General features: G+C 63.4%; 4 protein-coding genes across 14 annotated transcripts in view; 1 reads left to right on the forward strand and 3 right to left on the reverse strand.

Annotated features, from left to right (window-relative positions):
- FASN (fatty acid synthase) overlaps window positions 1–21,829 on the reverse strand; it is a 75,416-nt gene that overhangs the window by 18,746 nt on the left and 34,841 nt on the right. The gene's annotated exons all lie outside the window — the stretch shown is intronic.
- Window positions 5,585–9,461, reverse strand: RFNG (RFNG O-fucosylpeptide 3-beta-N-acetylglucosaminyltransferase). 3 transcript variants are annotated; one of them, XM_027052266.2, is made up of 8 exons: window positions 9,149–9,452; window positions 8,664–8,712; window positions 8,023–8,125; window positions 7,734–7,887; window positions 7,398–7,486; window positions 7,140–7,305; window positions 6,571–6,656; window positions 5,585–6,477 (listed from the first exon to the last, which is right to left on the reverse strand). In XM_027052266.2, the coding sequence occupies exons 1-8, from the start codon at window positions 9,422–9,424 to the stop codon at window positions 6,396–6,398; spliced, it is 1,005 nt and encodes a 334-aa protein (XP_026908067.2). In that variant the 5' UTR covers window positions 9,425–9,452; the 3' UTR covers window positions 5,585–6,395. The 3 variants fall into 3 exon arrangements, 2 of the variants coding, with proteins under 2 accessions (XP_026908067.2, XP_053067495.1); XR_008293948.1 differs by having other exon boundaries at window positions 6,414–6,477; window positions 6,571–6,960; window positions 9,149–9,461; XM_053211520.1 differs by lacking the exons at window positions 5,585–6,477; window positions 6,571–6,656 and having other exon boundaries at window positions 6,666–7,305; window positions 9,149–9,461.
- Window positions 9,501–14,837, forward strand: GPS1 (G protein pathway suppressor 1). Of its 5 annotated transcripts, none has more exons than XM_053211512.1 (15): window positions 9,523–9,608; window positions 9,918–10,002; window positions 10,504–10,596; window positions 11,122–11,303; window positions 11,756–11,920; window positions 12,006–12,141; window positions 12,249–12,326; window positions 12,505–12,565; window positions 13,009–13,094; window positions 13,334–13,428; window positions 13,629–13,734; window positions 13,814–13,894; window positions 13,980–14,117; window positions 14,203–14,337; window positions 14,425–14,837. In XM_053211512.1, exons 3-15 carry the CDS (start codon window positions 10,519–10,521, stop codon window positions 14,497–14,499), a joined length of 1,416 nt encoding a protein of 471 aa, XP_053067487.1. In that variant the 5' UTR covers window positions 9,523–9,608; window positions 9,918–10,002; window positions 10,504–10,518; the 3' UTR covers window positions 14,500–14,837. The 5 variants fall into 5 exon arrangements, with proteins under 5 accessions (XP_053067485.1, XP_053067486.1, XP_053067487.1 ...); XM_053211508.1 differs by having other exon boundaries at window positions 9,561–9,608; window positions 9,799–10,002; XM_053211509.1 differs by having other exon boundaries at window positions 9,561–9,608; window positions 9,799–10,002; window positions 12,508–12,565.
- DUS1L (dihydrouridine synthase 1 like) lies at window positions 15,115–20,741 on the reverse strand. 3 transcript variants are annotated; one of them, XM_027052246.2, is made up of 14 exons: window positions 20,501–20,741; window positions 19,820–20,066; window positions 19,263–19,371; window positions 18,728–18,778; window positions 18,355–18,467; window positions 17,743–17,825; window positions 17,438–17,541; window positions 17,203–17,347; window positions 17,000–17,096; window positions 16,823–16,911; window positions 16,269–16,414; window positions 15,894–15,931; window positions 15,574–15,649; window positions 15,115–15,470 (listed from the first exon to the last, which is right to left on the reverse strand). In XM_027052246.2, the coding sequence occupies exons 2-14, from the start codon at window positions 20,054–20,056 to the stop codon at window positions 15,400–15,402; spliced, it is 1,359 nt and encodes a 452-aa protein (XP_026908047.1). In that variant the 5' UTR covers window positions 20,057–20,066; window positions 20,501–20,741; the 3' UTR covers window positions 15,115–15,399. The 3 variants fall into 3 exon arrangements, 2 of the variants coding, with proteins under 2 accessions (XP_026908047.1, XP_053067494.1); XM_053211519.1 differs by lacking the exon at window positions 20,501–20,741 and having other exon boundaries at window positions 19,820–20,384; XR_003417831.2 differs by lacking the exon at window positions 20,501–20,741 and having other exon boundaries at window positions 15,403–15,470; window positions 16,996–17,096; window positions 19,820–20,384.

Raw genomic sequence — 21,829 nt, forward strand, 5'->3', positions numbered from 1 at the left:
CGATGGACACCTGGGGAGGGGCCACGCTCAGCCAGTGGCACTGGCCGAGTCAGCTGGGTGTGGAGGCAACGATCACAGCTGAGGTTAGGGACTTCTCTGGGCTTCCCACCGCTGCCTGCACCTGCCGTCTCCCGAAAGCCCCGACCCCGCTCCTGGGGGTGGAGGGTCTCCCTTCTCCCACAAGCTGATTCTTTCACAGCCTGGCACCAGGGCTTTGGAGAATAAGAGGGAGACCTTGGGTGTCAGGGTTATTGGGCAGGGGTCCGTTCCCTGGAGGCTTCTGGGTCCTGGGGACACTGCCTGCCTTCAGACTGCTGACAGCTTCTCTGGTGGGAAAAGGCCTGAGGACCCTTGCTCCCCCCACTATGACGGGATGATAGCATAATGTGTAAGGTGCAGATGGGGAGCCCTGGCCGCGGGTCTCCTTTGCCAAGAGACTAAGCTCTTTCCAGTAGGGGAGCGTTTGGGCGGGTTTGCCGGAGGCACAAGGGCTCTCTGCCAGGGTGAGTAAGGCAATGCTCCTGGGAAAAGCCATCCTGGCTACTCCCAGGATTAGGACGAGGGATGCCGAGCTCCGGAGGGGCATCAAGGTTCCTGCCAGCAGGCACTGGGTTCTCCATCCTGCGGCCTTGCTCAGTGCATGGAGAGGATGGTCCCTTCCCCCAACGTGACGGTGTCCCTGGGGAGTCCGACGACCCCCTTGGGAGCTGGCCCAGCTTAGGTGAATTTCTGTCTCTTAGGCCCCAGCAGACCCTCCACCAGCTAGTGCTTCCTCAAGAACAGCTATAACTCGCCCCTCGGATCAGAGTAGAATAGGTGAAAAGCAGACTGAGATTTACAACACACTGTCCTCTCCATGAGCTAAAAATGTGGGCCCAAACAACCACAGACATTTGCCTCCAGGGGTGATTGATTGGTTTAGAGAGCACGAGTTGGGGAGGGGCAGAGAGAGAGGCAGAGAGAGAATCCCAAGCAGGCTCCGCGCTGTCAGCACAGAGCCCAACACGGGGCTCACACTCACAAAACCATGAGGTCATGACCTGAGCTGAAACCAAGAGTCGGTTGCTTAACCGACTGAGGCACTCAGGTGCCCCTCCATTGGTGATGTTTTAACAGGTTTCCAGACTACCCTGCCCACTGTAAATAACTGTGGAGGCTGACAAAATATGCCCAGTAGTTGTTTTCCGGAAGTGGATAATAGGCAGCACAAGACTTCCGTCCCTGGTGGATAGAAACCCCTAAGATTAGACCCACGGATGCTCTGCCTGGGGTAGCACCTCCACCTGAGGGGCAGGGAGCCAGAATCCAAGAAGAACATATGATCCTGCCAAGCAGAGGAAGCAGATGAGGATTTGAGGCAATTGAAGGGGCTGGGATCTTCAGGCCTGGCGTTAGAGAGGAGGAGGCTGCACCCAGAGGTCTGTGGGTGGTCTCTGTCTGGTTCCCTTCTAGACCACGGCTGAGGATAGGGCTGTACATGTGCAGGGTAAGATTACCCAAGAGGGGTTAAAGACAGACAGAGGAGTAGTTGTGGACCAGTGTTGGGGACCTGGGAACTCTGGCCCAGCCAGAGTAGACACAGCTTCTCAACACCTCGTTCACTCCCTGGGCATCCACCTAAGACCTGGAAAGTCTGATCCTTATGAGTCAGGGCCACTAGAGGCAAGCTTACTCTTCTCTCTCTGAAGCCCTAATAAAATGTACAGGGGTGACAGTTTGGAGACCGAATCCCACTAAGTCAGAGGCCCTGGGGAAACACCATAAGTTTTGCACAGATAACCCTAATAAAGCACAAAACCAAAACTAGACGAGTTTAAAATGATCAGTCAGTAATTAAACTGTCTACCAGAACAAACATCAACACTCTTCAGAGGAAGATAACAAAATCCAGACTTTCTTTTTTTTAGAAAAATTTTTTAACGTTTATTTATTTTTGAGACAGAGAGAGACAGAGCATGAACAGGGGAGGAGCAGAGACAGAGGGAGACACAGAATCTGAAACAGGCTCCAGGCTCTGAGCTGTCAGCACAGAGCCCGACGTGGGGCTCGAACTCACGGACCGTGAGATCATGACCCGAGCCGAAGTCAGATGCTTAACCGACCAAGCCACCCAGGCGCCCCAAAATCCAGACTTTCTATGGCATATCATCTGCAATGTCCAGTACATGTGAAAATTTTCTAGAAATGAAAAGAAACGGGCACCTGGCTGGCTCTGTGAGAGGGGCATGCAACTCTTGATCTTGGGATTATGAGCTCGAGCCCTACTTTGGGTGTAGACATTACTCAAAGAAATAAACTTTTTTTTTTTTAGAGAAAAAGAAATGAAAAGAAACAGGAAAATATTATCCACAGGCAAGGAAAAAGCAGCCAATTAAAAAAAGACTGTCTTGATTTACCAAACAAGAGTTTATTTTTTAAAAACTTTTAAAAAGTTTATTTTGAGAGAGAGAGAGAGAGAGTGAATGTAAGTGGGGGAGGGGCAGAGGGAAAGCGAGGGAGAGAGAAAACCCCAAGCAGGCTCCATGCTGCCAGTGCAGAACCCGACACAGGGCTCGATCCCATGAACCAGGGGATCATGACCTGAGTTGAAATCAAGAGTCAGATGCTCTACCTACTGAGCCCTCCAGGCCCCCCTATCAAACAAGACTTTAAAGCAGGTATTACAAACATGTTCAAAACGTTATGGGGCGCCTGGGTGGCTCAGTTGGTTGAGCGTCCGAGTCTTGATTTCCACTTGGCTCGGGTCGTGATCTCCTGACTGTCGGGAGGACTCCCAGCTGCAGACACACTGGCACGTGCTGGCTGAAAGCCGGAGTGTTCCTCTCACAGCCGCAAGTGCTCAGTAGGAATGCGACCAGCCTCGGCACACTCGGCGTCACCGGTAATCGGTACCCACCGGGCCCACGCTTCTCCACGCTCCCGTGTGACTTCAGGCCAGTGGCACGCGGGCAAAGGAATGTGTGTCCCTTCTGGGCCCCTGGTGGGTGCGTCGGGCATCTCATCACTCTTGTCTCTGCCACCGTTCTAGCCGATGCTGGGCCGCTCGGAAACCACAGCTGCTGGGCCCAGGGGTAAGGGGCCGGGTCCTGACTCGCACAACCCCCGCGTGGTGTGGACAGACGCACGGTCAGCGTGCAGTCATTTCTGCCCGGCGCCGAGCCCGTCCTGACCAGTGCTCCATGATTGCTTCTTGTTTTTTTTTAAGTAAAAGCAACAAATAATCTAATTCTAGCACTTGTTGTTGAGAAGCCTTGTCCCCATCGGACTGCTCTGGGGACTGTGTTGGAAACCTTACGACGGTGCACAGGAGCGTCTGTGTCTGGGCTTCGCTCCGTGCCTTCTGAGGCCGCCTGTCCACCTGCGCCAGGGCCACGCTGTCTTGATTCTGTGGCTCTACCCTGGGTCTTGAAGTCAGGCTGTGTGAGTCCTTCCACTTTGTCCTGTTCCCAGATTGCTTTGTGGATCCACATGCTGAGCGTTAACACATAGACTTTAGATTCAGCCGATTAATGTTTTTGTGCCGTATTTGTCTGATTTTGGTGCCAGAGTCATACTGGCCTCACAAAATAAGGGAAACCATCCCCTTCTTCTCTGTTTTCCGGAAGACTTTGTGTAATATTGATGTTACTCCTTCCTTGAATGTTTGGTAGAACTCACCAATGAAACCACCTGATCCTGGATATTTCCTTGTGGGAATGTTTTTGTTAATACATCGAAATTACGTAATACATATGGGCTGTTCCGATTTTGAATCTTATTGGCTCACTTTCTAAATAACATCTTTATTGAGATATCATTTGTATCAAAAGGTGTACGGTTTGGGGCACCTGGGTGACTCAGCCGGTTGAGCGTCTGACTTCGGCCCGGCTTGTGATCTTGTGGTTTGTGAGTTTGAGCCCTGCCTCGGGCTGGCTGCTGTTGGCACAGAGCCTGCTTTGGGTCCTCTGTCCCCCTCTTTCTGCTCCTCCCTCACACCCTCTCCCTCAAAAATAAATAAGCATTTAAAAAAAGTCTATGGTTTTGAAGCGTACAATTCAGTGGTGTTCATTATATTTGCAGAGTTGTGTAACCACTCCCGCTGTCTAATCCCAGAAGAAGGTTAATCCCCATTATGCATGGTGGGATGGAGTCGCCACAAATACAGAGTTAGCTAATACTGAGCCACTGTTCTTAGAGGAAGTGCACGCACGCAGGGGCACATGCATGCACACACGGGCATGTGCCTGCGGGCACACGTTACATAGATGGTAGGTAGCCCTGTGGATCAGAAAAACAACTCCTACTGGTGGATTCTATTTTACAGAAGAGAAAATGAGGTTCAGAAGCCTCAGGTGAACTTGTCACTCCGCCAACAGGTGCCGGAGCGGGGATTCACAGCTGGTGCGCCTGGCCGGAGTCGCTCGCCAGCCTCTGCACCGAGGCTGTCTCCATCCTGGGGCCTCGCCTGGCTGGACCTCAGCCGGGCACGCGCAAATCTGGCGACTCGGTCATTATTCGCGTCTTCAAATGACCAGGAAAGCAAGCGCTGATTTGGGGATTCCAAAGGTCACAAAGCGAGCAACCTTTCAAACACAGAATCTGCCAACGCGTGTGCTCATTGTCCCGAAAAGGCCCGCACCCCGTCGGCAGCCGCTCCCCACACACTCCGAAAATTTACGAAATTTGAACTTTTTCTGATTATACATCTACTGTGTCCATTATAACACATACTTTGTGGGGGGCCTAGGGGCCTGGCTCAGGTCACGATCCCCCAGTTCTGCGCTGACATCGAGGAGCCTGCTTGGGGTCCTCTCTCCCTCTCGCTCTCTGCCCCTCCCCCGCTTGCACCATCTCGCTCAGAATAAACAGTGAAAAAAAGAAAGCTGCTGTTTGGTGGTGTCGCTGTCCCCGGGGGGCGGTTTTGGGCTCACTGAAATTCGTCAGTCCCACCTCTTGTTCAGACCCTCCCAGTTCTCCAGCCCTGACAGAGTGAAGCCTGGGGCCCCTCCCCGGCAGCCCCAGGTTCTGAAACCCATGACATTTGACTGTCCTTAGGGTGTGCCTTCCTCCTGGCCGTGTCCCAACGAATCACAAGCAGATATTGCTTACGCACACAGCTGCACACACCTGCGTGGTTCTACACCATGTGCACATGCACACACACAGCCATTCACACTCACGTGCACACACACCCACGTACGGTCACGCACACTCCTTCCTGTGTATGCACACACTCATCCGTATACAGCCACGCACATGTGCACACCTTGTATACTCGTGTACGCAGCCACGCACACGCGTGCACACCCGCATACGCCCACGTACACGACTGCTTACATGTCTGTGTGTCCACAGTGTGCTGAGAAAGCAGGCGGAACAGGCAGCCGTGTGACCTGTTCGTCATTCCCTGCGGGACCCCTCCCCCAAGCCCTCACCAGACGCTTGGTTCAGAGTCCCGAGGGCAGCCTCAGGCTTGGCCGGGAGGACTGCCTGGGGTGGAGCCTCCTGGGGGCAGCGGCTGGAGGCCGTGTGGTCCCTCTGGAGCTGAGCCTCAGCCCCCAGGTGCCTTGCTGGTCCCTTAAGCCAACACAAGCCACACGGAAAGTGAAGATCAAGCCTTTATTCACTTATGGCAACAGCACAGCAAGGGGCCGGAACGGAAGTGCCAGCTCCTGGTTCCACTCTCTCCTCCAGAGAAGGCACAGTCGGGGGTGTCATCTGCTGGGGAGGGGCTGCCGTGCTGCAGACGGACCCCAGACAAGAGGCTCCTGCTTTCTGGACTTGGCCGGGCTTGGGGGGAGGGGAGGGGAGGGGAGGGAAAGTACTACATGGGGAGTCAGAGCGCAGAAATAAGGCCTCGGCCAAGAGCCCCCCTGCCCCCCCCGAGGAAATGGCCTCCGGATGGAGATGCCCTGGCAAGAAGTAAGCTGTGCCCCAAGCACGGCCGGAGTCCTTACTGCAGCTGCCCTGAGACCGCGGTACCCGTGCTGGGCACCGAGCCTGGTGTGCGGAGGGCATGCCCCAGGGACCTGCAAGAAAAGCCTCCGCGCTGGCCTGTGGTCAGATGAAGGGTCCCGCATGTGACCCTGGCCTGGAACCCCCTCTCCAGCCCGGGGAGGAGGGCAGGACGGAGCCCTGGGTGCCGTAGGCCAGCCTCCTCCCAGGCCCCTTCCCGTGGGAGCAAGCCTTCGGGGCTGGGCTGGGGGGAGGGGCAGTGTCTCCCCTTCCCGCTTTCCGGGGCCGCCCGCATGTGGCACAGCCTGGACCCCTGGTCACCTGGCCCGCCAGGGGATCTGGGGGAGGCCTGCACGGCGCCCACATGTGGCTGTGGCCCTGGATGTGGCCGTGACCACCTGAGAGAGCCAAGGCCAGGAGGGGTCAGCATAGTTCCTGCTCCATGGGTTAGGAATCGAGGGTCACCGAGAGACGAGGTCACTCTGCTTGTGCACAGGACACCAGTCCGTGTCCGGGTAGAGAAGGCAGTGGACAGACTTAAACCTGGGAAGGGGACAGGGTGGTCAGGTCTGCCGGGGGAGGGGGTGGGGGTGGGGGTGTGGGTGGCGACAGAGCCCCTCCCCACTGTCCACTCACCGAGTGGGATCCTGCTGCAGGCTGAAGCCTCCTGCCACATTCACCACGTTACGTGGGTTCTCAGGACCCCCGTAGCTCAAGGTGACCTGGACGAGGGGAGGGGGCAGGTCACTGTCCCGGGACGAGCCCTTCCCGCCCCAGGAGTCCAGCCAGGAGCGGCTGCCCTGCCCTGGCTTCCCGGTCCCCCCAGGGCGGGCTCACGAACAGCACGGAGGGGTGACTGCGCTGAGAGGTGAGGCTCACGCAGAAGACGGGGCTGGCATCCGGCTCAGGAGGGTGGCTGGTGCACGTGCGGGGGCAGCCCCGCTCGAGCCACCTGGCCCTTCCTCCGGCCCGGTCTGCGACGGCACTCGCCGCCTGGGCTGGCGCCTGCTGCCGTGGGCCCGTCCGCTGGGGAGGGCACAGTGGCTGTCCCTTCCAAACGAGCCAGCACACCCGAGGCCCTGGGGCCCAGCAGGCCAAACGCGGGTCTGCAGCAACTTCGCTGCGGTGCTGGGAAACCCTCCAGAGCCCTGGTCGTGGTCAAGGCCCCCGTGGTGAGGGCGCCGGGAGCACCCAGCGGGCCGTACCTGCTGCAGCACGGCGTCAGGCGGCAGCTTCTGCAGGTTCTCCAGGTGGGAGTGGAAGAGTGGGCTAGGCAGCAGGCGAGCACCCAGCAGCCCCTCCACGATGTAGCCCACCGTGCAGTCGTCCGGCAGCCGCACCCGCTCAGCAGTGCTCATGAAGCTGCCCAGGCTGGCAGGGGGCCGGGGGGAGCTGGTCAGGGCCCCCTCGGGCCTCAGCACCAGCACCTCGGGCCTCCCGGCACCCCTGTGCCCTCCACTCACCTGGCCCAGGGGCTCATCTTCAGAGCCAGCCCTCTGCTCAGGCAGAACCCGGCCCCACCGGTAGCGAACCAGAACTTGACAGTGGTCACCTGAGGAGGAGAAGGATACCAGTCAGGGTGTCGTCCTTGAACTGCCCACACAAGTGGCAAAAGTGCCCCAGGGCACACGAGAGCTTCTGCACCCCAGTCGCCCGGCGCCCCAGCTCCTCCCACCGCACCTCCTTGCTTGCCCGAGCTCTTGCAGTGACCCCCTGGGTGGGTCAGACACTGGCCCCCCAGCCTTTCCCCAGCAGACCTCCCCCCTCTCTCAGCTGTCGCCGTCAGGCCCAGGACTCACAGTTCCGCCTCCCTGGACTCTGTCGGCGGCCTCAATGGGGTGGTCGAGGCTGGGCCGCCCCAGGTAGACATCCTGGCTGGGCGAGAAAGTGGACAGCAGCTGGAGCAGGCCTTCGGGGTTCACGTAGTTGTCGTCATCCACATGGCAGAACCACCTGGGGGCAGTGGGGGAACTCTCACGAGTGAGGGGCTGGCACAGTTGGGGGCCTCCACCCCCCTGGCCCGGGTGCGTGGGCCCAGCCTCAGCCCTGGGCTCTCCAAGGGGACACAGGGGCACAGCCACCACATACTTGCGTCCGGACTCGATGAACTTGTCGTACTCCACGGCCATCTTACAGCACAGCGCCTGACGGGTGTGCACGGCTGAGCAGTTGGTGTTGATTACGTGGCTGCCTGGCGGGTTGGAGAAACGGGGAAGCCTGAGGGTCAGCGTGAGGCCTGCCGCCAGCCCACCCCGCAGAGATCAGGGCGAAACGTGGATGTCCAAGCCGGCCTTGCCATCTCGTCCCGATCAAAGGCCCCAGGCCGGGTCTGACGACAGCCCTGGCCTGGCCTCACTTGCTGACCTTGTGGCTGACCCCTGAGGCCCAGACAGGTGGTGACCACTCGGAATCCCATGAGTGCAAAGCCACTCTGGGGTTGAGAGCCCGTGTGTGACTGCCAGGAAGGGATGGCCTGGAGTGCCTTCAGGGAATGTGGCTCCAGCCTGATGCCCTGGGACGCCTGCCCGTGGGTACATCGTGGCTGGCAGGGTGGGTCCCTGGGTGCTGGGCTGGTGGCAGGCGGGTGTCCTGGCTCTGTTCTCTACCAGCCGAGTGACTTAACTCCCGGACCTCTGCACCCAGCAGGGAGACAGGTGCCACTGGGCCAGAGCACACACGTGAGGGGCCCTTGGGCACGCTGGCAGGGCTGGGTTGGGGAGGGCACTCACCTCCCTGGAGCTGTAGCTCAGGGTCATCCCCATCGGTGAAGATGAATGTCTGCGGAGAGACAACCTGTGAGGCCCCAGGTGGACAAGGATGGGGTTGCAGAGATGGCCAGGTTGGGGTTGGGCTGGGGGAGAGGGGAGGGCGATCCGCAGCACCTCCTGGTGCTCCCACTGGATGTTTTTGGGATCTCAGTCCAGTGTCAGCTGAGCGAACCCACCCAGGTCTGGAGCATGGGAAGGGGCAGCAGGGGGTGGGTCCTGGGTCCCCACAGACTCAGAGCGAGGGTCTGGCCCTCCCTCTGGGGACACAGCAGTGGGTAGCGAGTCCTGAGGATGGGGTGTCAAGTCGCGGGCTGGGAGGGGGGGAAGTCCTTGCGGGGACAGGGGTGCCAGGGGTCGCGGGTGGCTGCGGTCCTGGGTCGGGATCCTGGGCGGGGGGATCCCAGGGATGGGGGTCCCGAGGGCGGGGATCCAGGGGCGACGCCCACCTGCTGGCGGGCCCGGGAGATCCAGGTGCGCAGCAGCAGCCCGAGGCGTGGCCCGTGGTTCTTCTGGGTGGTCTTGACCGCGATGAAGACGTCGTCCGGCCGCAAGCGGGGGGCGGTGGCGAGTCGGGCGGGGGGCGCGCGCGGGCCGGGGCCCGGGGTCGGGGCCGGGGCCGGCGCGCGGGGCAGCGGCAGCGGCAGCGGCAGCAGCAGCAGCGCGGCCAGGGCCGCGGCCAGCGCGAGGCAGGCCCGGCACAGCGCCCCCCGCGCACGGCTCATGCGGCCGCGGGACCCGCCGGCTCCGCCCGGGCCAGGCCGCGCCGCGGCCCCTTTAAGAGCCGCCCCTCCCGCCGCGAGCCGGAAGCGCTGCCCCGGAAGCGGACGGCGCTGCCCCGGAAGCGGACGGCGCGCCGCGGCGGGGTGGGCGAAGATGCCGCTGCCGGTTCAGGTGTTTAACTTGCAGGTAACGAGCCGCGGCCGGCGGCCCCTCCGCACCCCCCCGACCTCCCCCGCCGCCGCCGCCGCCGCCGCCGCCGGGGCCGGAGCCGGGCCCCCGCGCGGCCTCCCCTCCCCGCGGCCCGGCGGCCTCGCGCAGGGTCCCCGCCGTCGGCCCGGCAGGCGCGGCCGGGCGCTAACGCTCTTTCTCCCTTCAGCAGCAGGCCAGCTGTGTGTCAGGGTCGGGGGGTGCAGAGAGTCAGGACAGAATGAGGGATAGCCCGGCCCCCAGCTCGGCCTCCTCGTCAGTGACAGATCTGTACTGCACCCCTCACAGCAGTAGGTCAGACCTCTTCCTGCCGGGCACGGCCGGGGACTTCAGCCTGAGCGCCAGCCTGTCGGCCTGTACGCTGCTTTATGAGGTACCTTCCAGGACAGGGGGCCCAGGAGCGAGCGAGCGAGCGCGGGAGGGGGGCAGAGCCCCGCCCGCCGGGCCGGCCGGCAGCGCAGGAGGGTCCCCGAGGTGACGCCTCCCCGCCCCCCGCCCCTCCGCGGGCTCCCGCTTCTTCCTTAGGGCTCGGAGGAGGCTGCGTCAGGACGGCGGCTGGGAACGAGCAGGGCCGGGGGAGGGGGGCCCGGGGCAGCGGCGCCCCGCTGTCCGCTTCCCGCGCCGGAGCCGGGCGGTTAACGTGGCCGCTGGGGGCTGTCTGTCTACCAGCCAGCCGGTCGTGCGCGGGGCGGCCTTGGAGACGGGCCTGGAGACGGGCCGGGGGTGGGGAGGGGCTGGATGGCCGGCTCTCGGGGACAGGATCCCGCCAGGGAGACAGCACGGCGGGCAGAGGTGACCTCAGGGCACAGCGAGGGCTCCTCGCCCGACCCTGGCCGCCCGGCTCGAGGTGCCAAGGTGCTCCCCCGTGTTGCAGGGGGCCGTGGAGCCCATGCAGATCGACGTGGATCCCCAGGAGGACCCGCAGAACGCACCCGATGTCAACTACGTGGTGGAGAACCCCACCCTGGTATGGAGCCCGGGGGGCGCTTCCAGGGGTGGGCAGGAGGGGACTGACACCTTGGCCGGGCTCCCCACTCTGGCCGTGTTTTCCTCGGACCCAGGAACCTTAGGGCTGTCCCGCTGCCCACTTAAGAAGGGTGGTAGCCCAGCTGGAGACCGTGCGCCCTGCTTCTCTCCCACGTGGAAGAGCCCACGGGCCACGCCACTGTGCATCTTGCCTCACACTGAGGACAGGTCTTCCTTGGGGCTCGACCCATAGAGCACTGCTGCTTTACCGTTAACCCTGGGGACCGGCAGGAGCAAGGGGTGCCCCTCCGGCTCTGGCCGTGCACCTCCTCAGCCCCCGGGGCAGAGCTCTACCCCAGGTGGCCATTTCTAGAACTGAGTAGTGGTCTGGTGCCCGCACGTACATGGGGCCTCTTGGACACGGGAAGAGGGTCTGGATTTGGGTCCTGTCCCTGTCCTTGCCAGGGGCTGGGAGCTGGGGTCCCGCCGGGCACAGTCTCCATCCACTCCCCCCACCCCACATCAGGATCTGGAGCAGTATGCGGCCAGCTACAGTGGGCTTATGCGCATCGAACGGCTGCAGTTCATTGCTGACCACTGCCCCCCGCTGCGGGCGGAGGCCCTGAAGATGGCCCTCTCCTTTGTGCAGAGGACCTTCAACGTGGACATGTACGAAGAGATCCACCGGAAGCTCTCGGAGGCCACCAGGTGAGGGCAGGGTGGGAGTAGGCACCAGGACCTGGGCATCGTGTGTCCTCCTCGGGAGCAGCCCAGGCAGGGGGCCCTTCCTGTGCCCCTGCGACCCCTGACACCACCCCCATGAGGACACTTAGTAGCAGCACTGCCTCTATGCGGTGACCTGGCCGTCCTCGTTGAAAAGCCAGGCAGGGCAGCAAATGGCAAGACGGACTAGGTTCTCACTCTTCCTGCTATGTGGTCGTCACTGTTGTCCCGGACTTTTCTGTGTGCGGTGACATGCGGTTATTCTGACATCAAGCTCGTGGAGACGAGTTTCTCGCAGCTCGGCGTGGCTGCAGGACTCTTTTCCCATGGGGCGCCCGCACCAGGCTCAGGGCCCCTGTGTTCCTGTGCTGGCCGGGGGCTCCCCCCGTAGTGGCTGGGCCAGAGCGAGGGGCCCCTGACGGCCAGGTCCTACGCAGGGAGCTGCAGAATGCGCCTGACAGCATCCCCGACAGTGGCGTGGAGCCGCCGCCCCTCGACACGGCCTGGGTGGAGGCCACGCGGAAGAAGGCCCTGCTGAAGCTGGAGAAACTGGACACGGACCTCAAGAACTACAAGGGCAACTCCATCAAGGAGAGTATCAGGTGCTGCTCGTGGGACGCAGGGGAGGCAGGCGGGCGGCCAGGCTGCGTGGCCCTAGGCCCAGCTCACTCATGTCTGGGCCCACAGGCGCGGCCACGACGATCTGGGTGACCACTATCTTGACTGTGGGGACCTCAGCAACGCCCTCAAGTGTTACTCCCGGGCCCGGGACTACTGCACCAGCGCCAAGCACGTCATCAACATGTGCCTCAACGTCATCAAGGTGGGTCCTGCCGCCGCCGGGTGCGCTCCGGGAGGGGCTGCGGGGCAGCAGCGCGCCTGGGCCAGCAGGGGGCGCCCCGGGCTGAGTCCACCCCACCCGCCCGCCAGGTCAGCGTCTACTTGCAGAACTGGTCTCACGTGCTCAGCTACGTCAGCAAGGCGGAGTCCACTCCCGAGATTGCGGAGGTAACGCCGCCTCCGCGCCCGACCTGCCTCCTCAGACCCTGCCCCCGGGACCCCCGACGCCCACAGGCCTCCGTCCTCGGCAGTCTGCCCTTGTCCCTCTGAGGCTGGGGCGGCGCCCCGGGGAAGGACGAGGGTGTGGAGGGTTTTGGTGGCTCACGTGCTCGACTTTCCCCTGCAGCAGCGTGGGGAGCGGGACAGCCAGACCCAGGCTATCCTCACCAAGCTCAAGTGTGCTGCAGGTGAGGGCCCTGGGGCGCAAGGACACCACCGTTGCCCCCAGCGCTGGGGGTGGGCTCGTCGAGTCTCAGAGCCCGGTCAGGAGCCTCATCACACGCATGGCCCCAGGTGATGCCTGTCTCCTCAGGTTCTGCCAGGGTGTGGCCCGTGGGCAGAAGCCCAGGCATTGCTCTCAGCTGCTATCACTTCTGGGCCCCTGCTCAGCCTGGGAGGGCTCAGCCTAGGAGTCCTTTGCAGGAGTGACCACACCTGTGCACAGCTTCCCCGGGCCCTTGATCGAGGAGGGTGCAGAGTCGGAGCTCGTGGGCGCGGTCCCATCTTGATAGCCGGAATTCCTGTCCCAGACGGAGGAGCGCGTGGGGTGGGAGAGGCTGGGGCTGATGGCCCGGTGAGGCTCTGGCAGCTTCCTCCGGGCCCTGGCTTCATTCTACCTCCCCACCCCTAGGCCTGGCCGAGTTGGCTGCTCGAAAGTACAAGCAGGCCGCCAAGTGCTTTTTGCTGGCTTCGTTTGATCACTGTGATTTCCCCGAGGTGAGGAGCGTGAGGGTCTCTGGGGAGGAGCCCTTGCTGGGACTTGCAAAGCAGGGGGAGGGCTCGTGGGTTGGGCTCTTTACTGAGGGGTATCCCCCAGCAGAGTCCTCGGCAGTCTTTGAGTGGGTGGCAGGCAGGGCAGGGGTGACCCAGCCTCGCCTCTGGGCCGCCCCCTCGCATTGCGTCCTGACCTTCAGTGACCCTGGGCATCTAGATGCAACTCCTTTCTTGCCCTTCAGCTGCTTTCCCCCAGCAACGTGGCCGTCTATGGCGGCCTGTGCGCCCTGGCCACCTTTGACCGCCAGGAATTGCAGCGCAACGTCATTTCCAGCAGGTGCGTGCGGGGTGGGTGCTGGTCCCGTAGCCTGTCCCTCTGGGGGGCCCACTCTCTGGTCCTGCATCTGCCCTCCCCTCCGCACCCCTCCCCTCCCCTCAGCCTGAGGACTGCCGCGCTCAGGGCTGTGGGCCCCCCTCCGTCGGCCTTGGGAGCGGGTGCGCAGGTGTGGGGCCAGCTCTGAGGGTCTACACCTGCAGCTCTTTCAAGTTATTCTTGGAGCTGGAGCCTCAGGTCCGGGACATCATCTTTAAATTCTACGAGTCCAAGTACGCCTCGTGCCTCAAGATGCTGGATGAGATGAAGGTGAGGGGCCTGCCGGATCTGGAGGGCGGTCAAGGCAGAGGGCCAGGGGCAGCTGGGGGCTGACCGGTCTCTTCACCAGGACAACCTGCTCTTGGACATGTACCTGGCTCCCCACGTCAGGACCCTCTATACCCAGATACGGAACCGCGCCCTCATCCAGGTAGACGTGGGGGGGACAGACTCGAGGTGGGGTGCCTCGGACGGGGCTGGGGGCCACGGGAAACTGACGTGCCCTCTGCCCGCAGTACTTCAGCCCCTATGTGTCTGCTGATATGCACAAGATGGCTGCAGCCTTCAACACCACGGTGGCAGCCCTGGAGGACGAGCTGACGCAGCTCATCCTGGAGGGGCTCATCAACGCCCGCATCGACTCCCACAGCAAGGTGGCCACGCTCGGGCCAGGTCCATGGGTGCAGGGAGGGGACCCCTGAGGCCCGATGGGCACTACCGAGCCCCGTCCCTCCACAGATCCTGTATGCTAGGGACGTGGATCAACGCAGCACCACGTTCGAGAAGTCCCTGCTGATGGGGAAGGAGTTCCAGCGTCGTGCCAAAGCCATGATCCTGCGGGCGGCTGTGCTGCGCAACCAGATCCATGTCAAGGTGAGGGCGGGGCGGCCCTGGTGTGTGGGAACGGTGGGGCAGGCACACACTCGCCTGCCGGGCTGAGCAGCGGTGTCTCCACCACAGTCCCCTCCCCGCGAAGGAAGCCAAGGGGAGCTGACGCCGGCCAACAGCCAGTCGCGAATGAGCACCAACATGTGAGAGCACCCAGCAGCCTCCGGGACAGATGGTCTGTGCCCACCCCCTCCCTCCTCCTCGGACTTGGACACGTGGGCTCCCCATCACTCGAGATACTTCTGGAGGTGCCACCTGTGACCCCCACCCCCCCCGGGGTTTCCATGTCTAGCTTCTTGTGCTCCTTTCACCCTGTTGTGCCCTGTGCTGGGGGCCCTGGCCACGCGGACTGCTGGTCAAGGCCCTTCCCGGAAAGACCTGCGGGGCTCACCTGTGCAGCGCCCAGAGCCCCCACCCAGTGGCACTGCCTCCCCACACCTGCAGACGTCCCACCTCCATCCATTAAAGGGCAGCCTGAGAACATGCCCCTTGTGCCATTCCTTCCCGCTTAGTGGGTTTCTAAGGCTCCTCCGGGAGGGCAGGGGCCGGGCCTGGTCCTTCCTTGTCCAGGCACAGAACCTGCTTCCTTGGGCTCCATCCCTCAGCCAGGCAGGGTGGCAGGGAGGGGGCCGAGGCCAGCCAGCTGCTGTTAGGGAAAGGTTTCCCGCAGCAGAAGGTTCCTTGTTCTGCAGCCCCCCCCCCCCCGCCCCCACTCCACCCCACCCTCCCAGCCCCCACACACCCTCTCCGGCCCTTCGAACACATCTTTGAAATGATTTATTGTTCGCTTTTGGACACACACGTTGCTAGGAGGGGGCAGGTCCAGCCTGGGAGCCTGCTCCCCGGTGCAGCATTTCCGGGCTCCCGGCGTAGGCGAGGGCAAGACCAGCTCATCCTTCCGTGTGTGGAGTAGCGGGAGATTCCCTGAGTAAAGGCGTTTCCTCCGGCGGGACGTGGTGAGGCTTCAGCAGCAGCCCCGGGGCCTCGGGTGGGGGGGCTGCATGTCGGGCTCCAGCTGCCCTTCGGGCCAGGGTGCCGCCCACCACCTCAGGAAAGCTGCCGGGCCCCCTTCCAGGCCAGAGACTTCTCCAATTTGGTTTTAAAAAGCAATCCGTGACCTGGCAGAGAAGCAGGAGGGAAGTGGGGCTCGGGAGGCCAAGGGTCCCACTGTCCCCCCGGGGGACCAAGGGAGAGGTGCTGACGGCAGCAGGTGCCCCTCACCTGGGCAATCTGCGGCCTCTCTGAAAGCTCGCTTCTTGCAGCAGCCCCGGCACAGGTTGAACACGCATCTGTTGCCCTGGACACAGGAGAGCTGGTGGGCCTGAGCAGGCTCCCCGGGAGCACCAGATGGCTGCACCCCTGGCCAGGGCACGTCCCGAGGCCGGGCAGAGTCGGCCTCCCCGAGTGGCTAAGCCACTTCAAGCTGTACCCTCGACAGACGGGCAGGGGGCCGCTCCCGCAGGTCCCGGGCAGCCCGGGGACCACCCTGCCCATTACGTGCTGAGGCCGAGCTCTGCTTTGGGCAGCATGGTCAGACTCACCTTTGGGTTTCCACACTGATCACACTTTGCATATTTTGCTGAGAAAAGAACAAAAGCAGACGTTGGTTGAGGTGAACCCATCCCCCAACTGCCACTTATACACGGAGTCCCCGGTGGGAGTTCTGCCTGCTGCGGCCAACCAGGCGGTTCGAGGAGGGTGGGTGCAGCAGTCCCTCGTCCCCCCCCCGCCCCCCGGGGCCCCCATGGTTCTCTGGGTGTTCGCCAGTAGAAGGGCTTTCTCAGGAAGGTGGCCCCAGAACCCAGCTCTGCCTCTCAAGTGGCTGCAGGAACGCATGGGGACAGCACAGAGCCCCTGGCGCTGCTCTCCTCTGTAGCCATCAGAGCCACCTGTCCCTGGCAAGGGGAACAGCTCACGCTTCAGCGAGGGGTCGAAGGTCTTGTGGGGGTTCCTCAGCTGCTTCTTCTGCTTGTTCTTGGACAGGACATCTGTGCCAGCCTCCTCTTCCTCCAGGGCCCGCTTGCTGCGGGCACCCCCGTTCTCCTTGCTCCCTTCCCTGGGCCTGAAAGGGAAGGGTGGTGGGCAGGGCCGGGGGCACCCGTGAGAGGCGACCCGCCAGCCCAGGCCCATGGCGAGGAAGTGCCCGCGAGTCCCCGGTGGCCTCAGCAGCTTGGCTCTTGGGTCGTTCAGGCTGTGGCTGGGCCTGAGTGGCCACAGATGACAGCCAGCCTCACCTGCAAGAACCTGGAGGAAGCTCAGGGTGTCAAACCTCTTATCCCCAGAACAAACGCACCCGGGATCAGAAAGCACTTATAAAGAATCAATCCCCTCGTAGAGAGAAAAAACATAAAACCGAAGCCCCCGCCGACAGAGAAGCAAACGTGACACCAAGGGATGGAGCCGCCAGCACCCCCCAACCTCCAGGGCTGCAGAGGGCAGGCCCGGCCCCCGGGGCTGGTGTGAGGCTCACCCTGGCCGGAAATAGGGCTGACAGATCCAGTGGAAGAAAGGCAAGCCGCCAGGGGGCTTCTCTCCCTCCTTCTGCCTGGACATATCCTCCTGCAAAAGCCCAGAGAGCCCTGCGTCGTGGAGCCCGGGCCCCCGCGCCCCTCACGCCTGCCGCAGCCCTGCCGGCCCCAGCACCTGCCTGACACCGCAGCTTCAGCTCCTGGCTCACGGCCGCGACGCCCTCCAGGGTCTTCACTTTGGCGAGCTCCTCCCGAAGCTGCCGGTGCACCTGCAGCCTGAGGCAGAGGCGCGGTCACCTGCGGCGGCCAGTCCCCAAGCAGAGCTCCCCCAGGCGCGGCTCAGACCCAGCGGTGTGTGCCTCGGGGGGGGGGGACGACTCACGTGTGGTGCCACAGCTTGAAGAGGTGGGCCCGGACGCAGGACAGGGGGCAGGGGTGCTGCCGCACGATGTCCAGGTATTCCTCGGCCAGCTCCCACACGGCAGGGCTGCGGCCCTCAAACAGGGCAGGGTTGTGCAGGTTACCTTCTGCGGGTGGGGGGGGGCGGGGGGGGCTTGAAGCTGCCGGAGAGACGCCCCCTCCCCTGCCGGGCTGGGCCCACCGCCTCACGCCCTCACCTGCGCTCATGACCCCCTGCACTCCCGTGTCCCGGATGCAGCGCTCCACGTCCTGCAGGCACTGGATGTTCCCGTTGGCAAACACGGGGATGGTTACCGCCTTCCTGTCGGGGGCAGGTGGGCGCACACTCAGAAACACCCTGTCCCCTCAGCCGTGGTCCTCTTCTGGCCGCGAGGCTCCCTACCTGCCCTGGCCACCTCGTCCCCCGCCTCCCCCCAGCACCCAAATGGCTGGGCACCTGGCTTCAGGGCCGGGCTGCACGTCTGTCCCCTCATCCGCCTGCCCTCCACCCCTGCCCACTCACCGCACAGCCTTGATATGCTCCCAGGACGCGGTGCCCGACAACGGCCCCTTCTGCTCCTTGGTGCGCCCGTGCACGGTCAGCAGCTAGAACACGGCAACGCCCGGGCTCTACCTGGCTCGTGGCCACACACCCCGGGCCGACCCCAGGGGAACCCCCTTGCTTTGGCATCAGCTTCCCACGCAGAGCAAAGGCAGCCTTGCATCCAGCTGGCGCAGCGTCTGCCCACGTCCCCAGGGTCGAGGCTGGTGGGCTGCCGCCCAGAGCTCCCGTGTCCCACAGACCCACCCAGGATGCGGAGCCGAGAGGCCCAGCCCCGTTCGAGGGCCAGTCTTGGCCAAAAGTGGCAGCACCCTCGAGCCCAGCTCCAAACGTGTGAGGGAAGGCCGGGCCAGCACCAACCTGACCTTAAGGCTCGTGGCAGGTGGGGAGAAGTGAGCTGGGACTCGTCCACCCTCCTCAGGCCCCACCCATGGTCACCACGATTCTAGTTCGCCCCAGAGAGTTCGCTCAAGGGGGTTCCTGGGGTCCAGGAGCCTCCACACCTGCTTCCGGGTGCAGGGGACACGGGGCAGGGGAATTGCGCTTGGCCCTGTGAGCCCATGGCCCGCCTACCTGACAGCCGGCCTTTTCCAGCATCTGAGCGTACTTGACGGTCTTGTCAATCTCTGGGAAGACACGGATTTTGCACGTGACGGGGACAGAGAGCTTCTCATGTGCCAGCAGAACTGCGAAAACAACAACCGGCTTCTGAGAAGCATGGTGTGCACCTGCAGGCAGCTGAGACCCGCCTCCGTCCACCAGGGCACTGGAGGCGTGGGGACCGGGTGGGGACACCTCCCTCTCCCTCCTGCACCTACGGCTCCGGGCAGAGCCCCTCCTGCAGCAGCGAGAGCACCGGGGCCGGGACTTGCCTGCCAAGGTCTCAGGGCCACTTCACCAACTACGCCCCAACCTGACTCCCCACCCGTGCCTGGGGCCAACTCACTCATTCTCTGGAGCAGGTCCCACTCCTCCTGCAGGAAGGCCCCGTAGTGACCTGCATGAGACAGGCACGGCCATTCGCACCCATCCTCCTCCTCCTCCCTCCCGCGGCCACACATGGCATGAGCACCACCCACCCCAAGCCATCCAGAGGGGCAGCAACAATCAGGGAGGTGAGCAGTGGGGGCAGGTTGCCCAGCAGAACACCCACCCTCCATGGTTTCTCACCAGCCAGCAACCCCTCGGGCTCAGTGAAGAAAGCGTGAGCCCCACGCCCGGCGGTATAACCTCCTTTCAGCAAAGCCCGTTTACCCAGATGGAGCCCAGTGACCCCAGAGCACTAAGGGAAGTGACAGCCTGAGAGCCAGCAAACCCTGTCCCTCCAGCGCTGGAGAAGAGCCACCTCCAGAGGGAGCAGCAAACAAAGGGCTGGGACACCACCTGAGCTGCCACTGCCATCGGAGCAGGGTCAGCCACACCCTGGCCTCCATCCGGGCACCCTGTGGGCGTTCAACACAGGAACCCAGAAAGGAACTCACCTCGCTTGGCTATCATCTGCGGGCAACCCAAATTCAGGTCGACGGCATCACAGTAATCCTGGGCCAGGAGAGCCGCCTGGACAAACACCTCTGGGTCATTGGCACAGAACTGGAAAACACATACAAGTTGCCACGAACCTGAACCTGATACCCTGATACCCCAGACAGAGCCCCACAGGGGTTCACACTTGACCCAGTGGAGACAGGATCCCAGGGTTGCCTGCGGGATGTCATCCCGTCCTAAGCGTTTATATTTGGTGGGTCCCTGTGTCACAAGGAGTCGTCACAGGATCACATAATGTCTCAATTGTAGCAAAGTTGCGATCATGGATCCTACACAGCGCAGAACGTTCTTCCCAACCATTGGCTAGAGCGCGGTGACAGCAGGCCAGTGGTGTCAGGGGCTGCGAATCTTCCAGGGCACCCAAAGTGTCCCTTCCAAACCGGGCCAGCTCCCGGGAGGGGTAAATGTCTTGAGACCAGCTGCAGGTGCCCTCCGAAGCCAGGTGCTTGAGCACCGCGCCCCCGCCCCTCCCCTCGGCCGCCACCCCGCCCACCTGCACGATGAGCGGCCGGTCCTCGGGGCACACTTCGCAGTACAGGTTGTCCTTCCGGTAGTTGGCGTCGCGCACGAAGACCTGGGCGTGCAGCATGGGCGTGTAGCAGAGCTGGGCCCCGTGTCGGCGGCTCAGCAGCCTCCAGGCCAGCTCGCTCTGGTCCACCATGGGCGCTACCACGTGGCGAGCCCCCCCCAGGGTGCGGCTCCAGAACTCGAAGCCCTGCAGCTTCGGCATCGTCCGCACACTGAAGGGGGAGACGGAGGGCTCAGCCGCAGGCGGCGGGGCGCCACGCCCGGGGACGGCGCCGACCTCCCCGAGGCCGCTCCAGCGCAGCCTGACGGCCACGCACTGGGACATCAAGGGCAGCCGTGTGCGCGGCCCCGAGCTGAAGCCCCAGGGCCTTCGCCCCTGCGCGCCGCGGCTCCGGTCGGGAGGGCCGCCCCGCCCGCCTCCCTCCTCACAAAGGCGGCTCCTGCTCCGCGGGAGAGGGCGGGAAGCGGGAAGGCTCCTTGTCCGGGCAGGCTCGGCTGTGCCGGCCCCGCACCCTCGCCAGCCCCGCGGGCCGAGAGGCCAAGCCACTGGCTCGGGCGCCCGCCGCGCGTTCCCGGACACCCGGAAGCCACAGGGAAAAGCCCCCGAAGAGGCCGGGGCGCCGCGGCGTCACCGCACGACACCCACCTGCGCCCGGGCCCTCCCGGACCGCCGCCAGGGCCTCTGGGCGCCAGGGCGCGGCGCGGGCTCCCTCGGGGCCCGTCAGGCCGCCACGCCGGGGCCGCCGCCCGGCCCAGGGCTCCGCGCCGGGGCCGCCGGAAGGTGCCTCCGCCAGGGCGGTCCGGGCGGCCCCGCGGTGCGGCGGGAAACGCGTCCCAGGGAAACCGCGCCAGGCCGCGACGGGGCCCGCCCCGCGAGGTCGGAGGTCAGAGGCCCGAGGTCGGCCGGGCCCCGCCACGCCTCGCTCGGGCGGTGGGAGTGGCGCTCCGACCGCGGGCGCCAAGGCCCGGCCGGCGCCCGCTTTCGTCTCCGAGCTCCGCCTCTCTCTTCCAAGGGGGCCGCAAGACCCCGCCCCGGCCCTGCGCTCGGCGGCCTCGGCGAGTCCCCCGCTCGCGCCCAGCCGGCCGGAAGTGCTGCTTTACTCGAGGCCACAGCCCCGCACTTCCGGGCTCCGGCCCAGGCTGAGAGCGAGGCTAAGCCGCGGGAAACCCGGGGCGTCCCCGGCGCCGCGCACGCGCAGGGCGCCGCCCCGCCGCGGGAATCTGGCGCAGGCGCACCTAGAAGCCCCCGCCTCGCGGGGGCCGCGGCGAAGCTGTGTTCGGGCGTCCCGGTCGGCAGTCTTGCTTCCTGGCGGCCCCGCCGAAGCCGGCTTCCCTTTCCCAAAGGAACCCTGTAGCCTCACCTTTCCCTGCTCAGCGAGGAACCCGAACCTCTGCCTCCGCGGCGCGAGCTCCGGCTCCTCGCAGTGCACGCACCCCTGCGCACGAGCCCGACAGGGCAGAGAGCCAGGTGCCAGGCGTTTCCACCCTTAAATGTCTCAGCATCCAACGGATAAAGATGAAAGAAGAGCAGTAACAAACATTAAAGATGAGCCAACCCACCTGAAAAATAACACTCACACCAAATATCTGTCCCCTGTGCCTGCCACGGGAGTCCGTGGTCACACTGGAGTGCTTGAATGCAACTGGCCTGATGAGATGTGCTGTGTGAAAGACACGCCAGATTTCAGAACTTGGTAGGAAGGGAAGAAAGTGTAAGAGGGCATTAGTAACTGAAAAAGTACCGACTGCTTGTTGAAATACTGCTACTTCTTATATTGACTTAGATTGACCACATTATTAAAATTCATGTTGGTTTTTTTCTTTTGATGTGGCGACTAGACATGTTAAATTCACGTATGTGGGGAGGGTTTCTGGAACAAGGCTGAGGAGCTCTCCAAATCTCTTCTCAAACAGGCAATGGTAAAGCAGGGCAATATTGTTAAAAGCAACCGTCCCAGGAGTCTGGAAGTTGACT

The sequence above is a fragment of the Acinonyx jubatus genome, chromosome E1 (genome assembly GCF_027475565.1).
Source record: "Acinonyx jubatus isolate Ajub_Pintada_27869175 chromosome E1, VMU_Ajub_asm_v1.0, whole genome shotgun sequence".
Lineage (NCBI taxonomy): Eukaryota > Metazoa > Chordata > Mammalia > Carnivora > Felidae > Acinonyx > Acinonyx jubatus.